Source organism: Protopterus annectens, chromosome 3.part0 (genome assembly GCF_019279795.1).
Source record: "Protopterus annectens isolate FY-2018-M chromosome 3.part0, PAN1.0, whole genome shotgun sequence".
Taxonomy (NCBI): domain Eukaryota; kingdom Metazoa; phylum Chordata; order Ceratodontiformes; family Protopteridae; genus Protopterus; species Protopterus annectens.
In genome coordinates, this window is record NC_056731.1 from 560,721,959 (window position 1) to 560,734,204 (window position 12,246).

Here is a 12,246-nt window from a genome sequence, read left to right on the forward strand (position 1 = left end):
GGACAAGAGTCACTCACTCTAGGGATCTTAACCTAGTCTTATGGATCTTAACCTAGTCTGTGACATTAACAGGACATGCTGGAGAGACAGATATGTCTCCCAGAGATTGCCACTCCTCTGGAACAAACTTCCAGTTCATGTAAAACAGAGCTCCTCAATTACCCTATTTAAGTGTAACTTAGACAACTGGATGGGAAACTGTAAATTTACCTTGGGGGTGTCATCTATGTTCCTCTTGGATAAGGTCAGTCTGTCATGATCATAGACTCACACTGCAAATATAGACCATACAACTTGGTCAATAAGGGAACAAGGGAATAACATGGCTATGCTTATAAAGGTCCTTGGGTCAATAGCCTAGTAACCTCCAATTAACATAGGAACCTATATGACAACATGATAACCTACAGCTTTATAGGTACAGTGTAGCTTGGATGGCTGTAACACGTGCTTTATCTCACTATCTTGAGAAAGTAGCAAAACACTGATATAGGAACTAACTATGCTAACTGGATATCCATTTAGATACTTACATTCAGAAGTTCATTAATAATAATATCTACTGTTGTCAGTTGCATACCTTTCAACCTTTATAGCATTGGACTTTAAAATCATAGCAGAGGGTCATATATTAGACCCTATACTGTTAGTGACGTAATCAGTTTGTAGGCTTAGTTTATTTATGCAATAAGTTATGTTTCCATAAACAGGTCTGACATTATGAGAAGCATCAGTAACTCTAGGAGGAGTAAGGGTAACATTGATGGCCAAAATCCTAGCACTATGCGTAAATCATAATATTTGGGAGATACGGCCACTTGTGCTGAATGTTTTCAAATGTGGAAATAAGTGTTGAGAATGCATCATCATTGTTTAAAAGGAGGCTGAAAACTGGCCCATTAAGAATTTTTAATAATTCCTAGAAGAACTTAAATATAAATAGGAAAAGGTGACGCAGTTCACTGACACTCCACATAAACAGCTTAGAATTATCACGTGATACTTCCTATACAGTCATTTGTGTGACTGTGAAATCAGCATGCAATATAGCTATAACAGAGTATCTAATAACTGAATGAAAAACAAACTGAAAATATGCCTCTGTACAAGTGAAGATTCACAGTTAAATATACAAAAAGCACTTGCAAGGTGTTGCAATAAATTCCAAAAGCTGCCAAGTGGTGAATCTCAAAGAAAACTTCATTTTATTAACACAAATACAGGCTTAAGTGTTTTCAGCCATGAAACTAGCCTTCAGCAGAAACCATTGTAAATATCTAATAACCTCATGACAAGTGAAAAAAGATGCTGACACACAATACTGTAAGTTATTTTCCTTAACACAGTGCTACTTAAATTGACACTGTTAATGCATGTGATTAAAAACATTAGCATTAAAACAAAACTGTGGTGTGCCAAATCCTTTGTCAGTAAGTTGTGCTACAAATACTGTCTCCGTTTTCGGCTACTTTACTCATGGTCTGAAGAGTTGTATGAACACACTTACATTTCAGCTCCAGTCTGATGAAGTCTGTGTTCCCCAGATTCTCTAAAAATACTCCGTATGGGGCTGAGGTCTTAAAGTAAAATGAAATGTCAGCAGTGGTCTCTCCATGGAATGTTGAGAAGTGAAGATAGGCAGGAGTGTTGAATGAAGCTGCATTCCAGTAATTTCCTGTGGAACACAAGTTAAAAGGTCAGAATAAATGGTAGCGTTTTCTCTCTTTGTTTTTACTACCAAAGAAATCAGGTATTGACTGTTCCTCACCTTTAAACAGTTTGGTGATTACGTTAGTATGTTATAAAATTAATATTGTGGAATAAATGCTGTTTTGTATAGCAATATACTTATACAGCAAGCAAAACATGTATAAATCCATCCATCTATCCATCCATCCATCCATCCATCCATCCATCCATCCATCCACAACCCCTTTTCTCATTTTTGTACATGGCTTTGGGGTGTCACTTCAACACTGACAGTGACAATCATCTAAAGCCAAGCTTCACCCTGCTGGGTGGCTAGACCTAGATGGTCGATCACACCACACACTCACATGCACACTCTCACCTATGGCCAATTTAGAGTGTCCAATCCACCTACTGCATGCCTTTGGAAAAGTGGGGGAAGCCGGAGCACCAAGAGGAAACCCATGCAAACACAAGGAGAAAATTCAGACTCTGACCAGAAGGCATTCCTGCAAAGAATTAAATTGGAGAACCTCTTTCTGTGAGGCAATAATGTTATCAGCTGCACCATTGTGCTGCTAACATATATAAACACAAAGCAACAAATAAAGCTAAACAGAAAGGGGTGCAAGATGTGTCTTTTACATATATAATGTAAGTCTGCAATCAGCTGAAAGAATCATAGCTATGTCATCATCATCATCAACATCAGCCCTCTTTTTCTCATTTTTTTTCTACACGGGTCGGGGTATCATGTTAACTGTTGTCAGCTCTCTCGATTCAGTGCCACACTCCTGCCTTCTTCAACACTCATGCTTGACTGTCGCAGATCTTCTTTCACACAGTCCATCCACCTCTTTGCTGGACATCATCACTTCCTCTTACCTTCTTCCTGTTTGTCCCAAATCTTTCTCACCAGGTTGTCTTCTGCTTTTCTGCACATTTCCAAACCACCATAATCTGTTCTCTTTGATCTTTTCTGGAATTGGAGCTACTTTGGCTTCTGCTCTTATGTCCTCATTTCTTCATTTGTCCCACAGTGTGCACCCTGCCACCCTTCTCAGGCACTTCATTTCCATCACCTCTAGCTTCTTCAACAGTTCTGCCTTTACTGCCCAGGTTTCTGTACCATACAGTAGTACTGGTTGCACCACTGTCTTGTACACCTTACTTTTCAGCTTCTTTGGCATTCTTCTGTCATAAACTACACTTGACATGCCATGCCAGGTAGCTGCAGCCCCACTGATTTTAGCTTTGACCTCTTCATTCAGACTTCCCTTCTCCACAACCACCACTCCCAGACACTTGAAGCTGTTTACCTGTTCCACTGTCTTCCCTTCTATCTCTATTCTCAGCTTCTTCTGATTTCCCCAGTTTGCTGCCATTTTATCTGTGCTTAATTTCATCCCATGTGCCTTCAGTTTTTCCATTCTATTCTCCTACCCTTTGCTGAAGCTCTAACTTAGAGTCTGTCTGTTATACCACATCATCTTCATACCGCAACTTTGTTAATCTGTCCCCTTCAATCTGTTTGCTAATGTAGTCCATCACCAGTATGAACAGCAGTGGTCTCAGAGCTGAACCCTGGTGTACACCTACTCCCACTGGGAACCCTCTGTGAGGCTGAACACTGTTCGTACTTGAGTCATTAGGTCCTTGCACAAAGCCTACACTAATTCTACCAATGTTTCTGGGACTTCAAACCAACACAGTACTGCCAACATCAACTTTCTTGGGACCTTGTCATATGCTTTCTCCAAGTCTAGGAATGTCCAGTTGGACTCTCTCCTCATCTCTAGCTTCTTCTCAAGTATCTGTCTCACTGTAAACATCGGGTCAAATGTGCTGCATCCTGATCTGAATCCAAACTGCTCATCTCACATCTTACATTTTACTAGTCTGTGTATCCATTTTTTAATGACCCTCTGCAGAACTTTCATGCAATGTGATAGGAGTTTGATGCCTCTGTACTGCCCACAGTTGTGGATGTCCCCTTTGCTCTTGTACACTGGCATGACTATGCTTATTCTCCAGTCATCTGGAATACGCCTTTCTCTTCACACTGCTATTAGTCTCCTCAGGAGCAATTTCTCCCCTATCTCACCCAACATCTTTATCATATCTGCTGTGACCTCATCTGAGCCTGCTGCTTTCCACAACTTCATTTTCCTTAGTGCTGTTCTTACTTCTTCTAGTGTGGGCTCCTCTTCTTCTCTCATCGTGGGCTGTTTCTGGGGCAGTACAGCTTCTGTGGGGTTTTCTTCATTCAGAAGCTGCTGGAAATACTCCGTTCATCTGCTTTTGATGTCCTGTGCACTGGTGAGCAGGTTATTGCTGGCATCCCTTATGAAGGGTGATAGACTATCTTCTTTATCTTTCTGTCTTTGCCTTGCAACCTGATATAGTTTCTTTGAGCCCCTTACTGATTCACTTTCCAGAAGTTGGTACAGTGCCTCTGATGTCCTATTCTTGCTATTGCAACTTCTTTCTTAGCTTCTTTGTTAGCCAACCAGTAGTCCTTCATAGCCTGGTCAGTCTTTTCTGTCTCCCACTTTTTCCTGCACTCCGACTTCCTGGACTTCTCTATTCCGCCGCCAGCTTTCCTTATTTATCTTATTTCCATACCTGACTCGGCCACATATCTTTTCTGTAGTCCTAAACCCTTTCTTGCTCAACTTCACCTATTTCCTCCTCTTCTTGAGGTGCTAGAGCCCTGAGTAATTCCTTGAACTGCTGTACTTTCTCTCCAGTCAACTTCCAGGTCTTCAGCCTGGTCTCTGTTGACCTTAGAGCCTTCTCTGACCACTGCTTACAGCTGATTGTGGCAACTAGTGCTTTATGCTGTAGGCCGACTGTTTCACTGGGGGTGACGTTGCAATCATGGATTTTACCTCAGTGCCTTTTCCTTACCAGGAGGAAGTCTACCTGAGTTGCATGTTTGCTATTCGTGTATGTGGTCTTGTGGCTGTCTCTCTTTCTGAACCATGTGTTGACTACTATCAAGCCATTTGCTAGACAGAATTCTAGAACGGCTTTTCCTTCTTTATTCCTGTTGTCCCACCCATGTGGACTCCGGCAGTCCTCATATCCCGTTCTGTCTGTCCCGATATGTGTATTCAAATCACCCATTAGCAACACCAATTCATGTTGTCCTGCTTTATCTAGTAAGTCCTGCAACTGCTGCCTGCACTCTTTTCTTCTCTATCACAACCCTGCTGTGGGGCATAGGCTGATTGTGACCTATCATTACACTGGAATCTGATTGTCATGAGTCAGTCATTAATTCTGATGATATCCCTCACTGCTTTCTGAAGCTTCTCTCTCACGAAAATTCCTACACCATTTCTTGCCTGTCCCCCTCCTGAGTAGTTGAGTCTAGATCCCAAGCCAAGTGCCTTTGCTGAGCTGTCCTTCCATCTCGTCTCTTGGACACATAGGATGTCCAGCCTCCTCCATATCATCATGTCATCCACTTCCAAGCTGTATCCTGTCATTGAACCTACATTAAGTGTAGCAATTCTCAATTCATGTTTGGCAGCAGGTTGGTTGGTTTTACATCCAGCTTTCACTCAACAGAACTATCCCAGGTAACCCAGGCTAGGCAACTAGATATCTGCCGGCCAGTAGCTTATTAGCCCAGGGCTGCTGGGCTTTATGGTGGGTACACATTGACCAATAGGGGAACATATACCCCTCCCAATGTTAGCAAGGATCTCTGGCATAGGTCAGAGTAGGCCAGGTCCTCAACCCACTTATCACCGGTAACTACCCATGTCCAATTTGGCGACATTTGTCAACATGACTGAATCACCTAGAGCCATAATTTTACACCATCGAGTGGCTATCCCCGGCACAGCACACAGTCTGTGATCCATGTTCTCCTATCTTGAGGATACTGTGCACCACAGTAGATCCCCAAAGTGGATGGTTTGTACAACTCTTCCCCTATAGGGCACCATGTTGAGTCTATGCTGGTGCCCACAACTCCATTCATTGGTGAGTTTGAGATAGAAACACTCAGCATGTTTTTCGTTTGTGAGAGAAACCCTAAGGAGACACAGGGGGAATGTGCAAACTCATTGGTCGGGGGTCAGGATCGAATCTTGTACCTTGTGCATGGGAGGTGAAGACCTTAACCACTACACCATCTAGTCTCTAGTTATGTTCTTGCAGTTAAGGTGCATCTCCCCTTCTTATCTTATTTAAAAAGTACAGTTAATAAAATAATAATTTAATTTCACTTTTAATAGTTTAATGTCATTAAATGACTAAAGTACATAATAGTCGTGTATTATTATGCTGCTTTCAATATTCATCTAAACAAGATTTTTGTAAAACTGCATATTCAAATATGGACTAACAGTGGTGTCATGGCACGCCCATTTATAGTATGTGGAACCACACAATTACACTATGAAAATGGGAAAAAACATAAACTTGTTAAGTACTCCCCACCATGAGGCCTGATATTAACAGCTCTTAGGGGTGCTTAAGAAAGGCTTGCTAAGGAAACCCTAAGCACTATTAAGATCATGTCTCAAATTAGAGACTGACAGAGGACAGTGCTGGATGGCAAAGAACAGTGACAGAAGGGAAAAAAAAAAGCTTTTAAAAGCTGTTAAAACATCACTCTGCCACATTTCTAAAACAAATAAAAAACAAAATAAAAAAAGTATCTTAACTGCCAGTAATTCAGACTGCCCAAAAAGGATATAAAAAACTTTAATAAACAAAAATTGAGCGCTTTCATCCACTTTAACGTGGACTTCATCCGAATAAAAAAAGTCATCCACTCACAAGTTTTTATATACAACCAATAATCAATTAAACAATTAAAAGATAAATAATCAATAAAAGCACATTGGGTTTAAAGGAACCGTACTCTTAACATCTTAAATTTGTGTATATATATATATATATATATATATATATATATATATATATATATATATATATATAAATAAGCGCTCAATCTGTTGGACAGTGTTAAATGCTTTACTAGTTCCTTGGGTGTTCCTAACAACAAATATTTATGTCTAGTGGATATTAATACAAGAATAAAAAAAATAGTGCTTTTAAGTGCCTTGTTTAAAACAAGTATTGTGCTGTGACAGAAATGAATGCCATAGGTAAGCTCTTCCTTTGAATGCTGTGGCTATGATTCATTAATAGTTTAATAGTTCCTGCTGTTCTGAGCTGTTGCACATTAATATCCCTTTATATCTATAAAACTGTAAACGACCATTGTCATGAATTATTTAGTGTGACAAGTTGTTTGAAATGTCTTTTATCTTTAATGAAGTAGTAAGGGTACTAAGAATCTCTGACATTTCACAGATGAAGCTTACAACAGCAGAAATGGGTACGACTTTTTGCCTTGGCTGTGGAATGGAGAGAATACTGTGAACAGGACAGTTAGAGCAATGGAAATGTACTGAGTCACAAAGCATTCATTAAAAGTAATTGGAAGGGAGTTTCACAGAATGCTAGACAGGATTACAATAGAATAGTGTGAATATGTTATTGGAGTAGAATTCATTACTTGAATAGGAATAGCAGATTTGCAGGGCAAAATGTAACAAAATGTAGTATATTTTAAGCACTGCCATACCACATTGTGCAGGTATTATATAAACAGTTATAATGGGCTCTGCAGGGCTGTACTGCCAAATGACTATGATCTTTGTCACTATGTGACAGTCTTGCTGCTCCCATTTGCACAGAGTAGGACACAATGTATGTATGGTGTATAATACCTGGAAATGCCAGATGTAGGATTAAGAATGAGACAATGGTGTACCATACCTGGAAATGCCAGATGCAGGATTAAAAATGGGAAAATATTGGTTTCTGAATCAGGCTTCTGTCACCTTATGCTTACTGCATGTGAGGTGAAAATGAATGGCAAACTTGTGAGATGTGTTGTACATAACTCATTCCAATAGGCACTTGGCACTGAGACAGGGTCACATGGTGCAGGGGAATGGGACAGCGCTCAGCACAACAGCCCCAGTATTTGGGAGCTTTATATGAATGTACAAGTGGGACAAGGAGCAGGGTGGGCCAGTGATCCACACAATTTAGTAGCTCACAAAGTGTAAGGGGGATTAATTGCTAATTGCATATTTGGCAGAAATGGCAGGTGTGCCACAAGAAGTCATGGCACACATTACATTACAACAAAATCATATGCAGGGTGCTTGAGTGTGTTTATTCAACATTCCTTGCATTACACAAAGCAGCATGACACAGTGTACTTCTGTGATAATACTACATCTAGTGCTCAGAGAGTTCAAGCAATGTGTATGTCAGCAAATCTCACAGAAAACGACTGCATGCTGTGGAATTTTATAACACATTCAATACCTGCTAGTGTGCAGATTTTATATTCCTGCACAAGAACTGTCACTTCAGTCTAGTATTTGCTAATATTGAAATAAGCCAAAATGTGCATTGTCCAACAATCTATTTTCCTCCTAAGGACTAAAGGGTGTGATTCAGTACTGTAGAGGGTGACTATGTGGAGGTAAGAGAATGGATATCCTACTCATAACACAGCAACAGCCATTTTTAGCCAACAGGCTTTGCTGATGCTCTGTAACATACAAATGAGGTATAGGTCCTGAATATTAGAAGGGAAGGCATATAAATTAAGGAGCACCGCAGCTTGATCTACACCCCAAGTTGATAAATTTAGTTGGGGGTGGTGGATGTAGCCCCCACCTTGGCAACTTTTAAATTTAATTTAATTTTTCTTTTTTGTGGTCATTCGGTTAGCCAACCACTTGTTTGCCCTACCTAAAATTTGCCATTCGATGAAGAGCAGCTTCACTAAATAGGTGTTCAAAGAATGGCTATTTGCTGAATAGCCAGTCGACAAAGTGATATAGACTTATATTATATTATATTACATACACTTTTGTTAGATAAATAAAGTTTTAAATGCTAAATTATACAAATGCCCATTATCGAGTTTCAATAAGACATTCATAAGATACACAAAGAACAGATTTGATTACAGAGCCCCTCGTGGTTTACTAATTTGTTTTAGAATAATGCTTTACAACTTCAACATGAAAAAAGAACCACATTTATGTGCTCATGATGGAGAATTAATTAGCACTGTTCCAACTGTAGAAAATTCATAAGAAAGCTAGAGTTTTAGATACAATTCATATCACTATGTGTTTTCAGCATTGCCATAAAAAATATATCAAACTAAAATGATTCATTTTAGATCTAATTTGATGCATGTGAAATGTAGAGTAAATATTAATACAAATAATATCTTAATATATTCCTCTGATCAAACTGAAAGCAAAAATGATTTTGTAAATAGTCTCACTAGTATGACTAAAAAATCATTAGGAGGTCGGAACATTGTATTTACAATTAGAAGAAAATGTAATGTAACCTTGAAATTCAACAGATTTTATTAAACAGTGGACTGGATTCCAAAATGATGATGTAATAACAGAGAACCTTTCTTATGAAGACGTAATGGCTGCTGAACTGGTCTATGTGTACAGGTGCATTGGTATCTAGGACACAGAAACTAAACAGCTCAGAGGAAAAGCCACTCTCATTGGCTCCACAGAGTATGACACCATGGAGGACATATAACAGGATTGCCAAGCATTTGGTTTAAATGAATCCCATTATCTATGCGTGATAGTGAAAAGCACAGGCTGATCACCTTATAATCCCATCAAAGGCTTTACAAAGGTGACAAGTGCAGAAGCATTATCCAATTTGTGCAATAACTGTGCATGCACACATAATATAGCGTGCAGCACTTTGTGCCTGCACTAGTGTATCAAAGCCCGAGTTCCCATTTAATGATTGGGTGAAATAGATAGAAAACGGGTCTTAATCCACAGCCACTTCTGAGATGTCAGCATTGATACAATCATGTGTAAGAGGACTAGAACAATGCTACTATAATGGAGGACTATTACAGAGGAAATGTCATTGTGCAATATTTGACCATTACTTTATGCAGGGGACTGATTACAACTCATCTGATGACACTGTAAAGAGTTGGTACAACAAAAAAGCTCCTGTTTCTTTTAATATATAGGTGTACGCATCATGAGTGGACATGTGATCATTTAAGAGCATTCACTATAGAAATGGATAACACCTTTCTGCTCTTTATACCATCACAAAAGTATGCAGCTCCAAGTCATGCAATACACAAGGACTGCATAATACATGCATGACACAAAATGACCTGACATGAACCTGTAAGACTCAAAATAAGTACAATAAACAAGAGCAAGCAGTCTTGAGCTAGCATGTACTCACCTTTCAGGCACGTGGTTATACAGCATACTACAAAATCAACATACCCCTTTGTGTTCAAAGCATGCAAAGGACCATAGGCCATAACCCTGAGTGGCATTGATCTGCACCTGGTATATGATAGAAACCCAAATGGAATATTAAACACAGGGAATAGTGAATGTAAGGGATTCCAAGCCATTAGTAAGGCAGTAGGAAGGCATGAGGGTACAGTTTATAGGGCTGGGTGAATTCCCTACATCCTTGAAATGGGGCTGTGTATTATGCATTGCTGAGACTTTTGGCATCATCAGAAAAGGAAGATTATCTAGTACTTACTAGAGAGATGAAACTCCAGACCTTGTGTTTGATGATCTATACAGACAATAACAAAACCTGTGTTACTAATTGTGACATATATGGTGCTAGAAATAGACTTATATGGCATGTTGGACAATTTTTATGGTTTACTTATGGCTATAAAGAGTGCATGAGGAAGAAAAACACTTCTTTATCTTTCTTCTAAAAATACCAACTGCTGATGACCACTCATTTGTAGGAATGTACCCCTTAATGCACAGATACAACCAAAAAAACATATAGTACAGTGCAGCTGTTAAGGAGGATACTTCAGAAGCATGGTCACCAAGTGGCTAGACCCATATTAACAGAGCAGGTCATAGTAAAACTGATACTGTGGGGTATCTTTATACAGCAACCAAATCAAAAATCCAACACAAACTAGATAAGAAATATATCCAAAAGCACAAAAGCAATTAAGCGGACAATCGATGAAAATGAATGAATGAAATTTATTTGGTGAGCGCTTTCGGCTGTGAAAATCCAGCCTTCATCAGACAAATTCAACTACATAATGCAACTTTTTATATAAGGTGTGCTTAAAACAATTAATCAATTAAGATATAAAAACCGCCAAAACGGCCAGAAGTACTACCTACCATTTATAAATTCTCCCTGTGCATACACTAATGTGTATCAAATTAATTTATTTTAATTATACATAATAGTGTATAATAGTATACTTCCTATATGAATATATATGACACTGTACCTATAATTTAATTTAAAAATACATATAAAAATATTATTGTATGAAATATTAATGTGCAATTAATAATAAATAATAACTAAATGAACTAAATGATAAATAATAAATAAATAAATAGGAAGTATACTATTATACACTATTATGTATAATTAAAATAAATTAATTTGATACACATTAGTGTATGCACAGGGAGAATTTATAAATGGTAGGTAGTACTTCTGGCCGTTTTGGTGGTTTTTATATCTTAATTGATTAATTGTTTTAAGCACGCCTTATATAAAAAGTTGCATTATGTAGTTGAATTTGTCTGATGAAGGCTGGATTTTCACAGCCGAAAGCGCTCACCAAATAAATTTCATTCATTCATTTTCATCAATTGTCCACTTGATTGCTTTTGTGCTTTTGGATATATTTCTTATCTAGTTTATGTTGGATTTTTGATTTGGTTTCAGTATGGCTTCTGGAAGCACGCAAGATGCGGATATGATGGTTACGAGGACAGAATTTAATGCATTACATGAATCAGTATTGAGTCTCATGCAACTCATTCAACAAATGTCGGGAAATAATGCTGTTAGATTACCAGATCTTAGAAGTAACAGATTGGACACTTCAAACAGCATGGATAGTATACCACCTGGTCAATTGCATCAACAAGATCGGGATAATGAGTTCAATAACGACACTTCAGATAATGGTATGAAATTGCAGCATTGGTTAAATCAATCTGGAAATACTGCAGTAAGGAACAATGATCACATTACTGATTTTCAGACAATGTTAGATGAATTTCACGACACGGCATGGCAGTATCGAAAATTGTTGCATGAAAATACTTATTTTAATGAATGCATTAAAAGGCATCAAGTGCCAAAAGGCTTAAGATATTGGAAATATCCAACTGGGCTTAAAGAAAATATTGCCTTACACAAAGAGCTGTTACAATTGTTCGACCGGCAGGGGTGCAAGCTTTTGTAAGTGCTAATCAAACACAATGTTTCACAAATGGATGACTTAAATACTGAAATTCAAGCTTTAGATATTAAAATAAAACAACAATCAGCATTCACAGCTTGCCAAAACCAATATTTGGAAGTATTCAATGATATAGACAGTCACAGTAAAATTGTGACTGAAAGGAAAGCCCGTAAATTAGAAAGGGATAGAGTGGACTATTCTAGAGGACAAGCCTATCCCAAACCAGC

The 12,246-nt window shown here is 38.4% G+C and overlaps 1 protein-coding gene across 1 annotated transcript in view; it reads right to left on the reverse strand.

Annotated features, from left to right (window-relative positions):
- The window catches only part of CNTNAP2 (contactin associated protein 2), a 7,772,136-nt gene that overhangs the window by 1,121,706 nt on the left and 6,638,184 nt on the right, over positions 1 to 12,246 (reverse strand). The window contains exon 15 of the mRNA XM_044064985.1: positions 1,508 to 1,675. Within this exon, the coding sequence (XP_043920920.1) occupies positions 1,508 to 1,675 (168 nt within the window). The remainder of the gene's footprint in view (positions 1 to 1,507; positions 1,676 to 12,246) is intronic.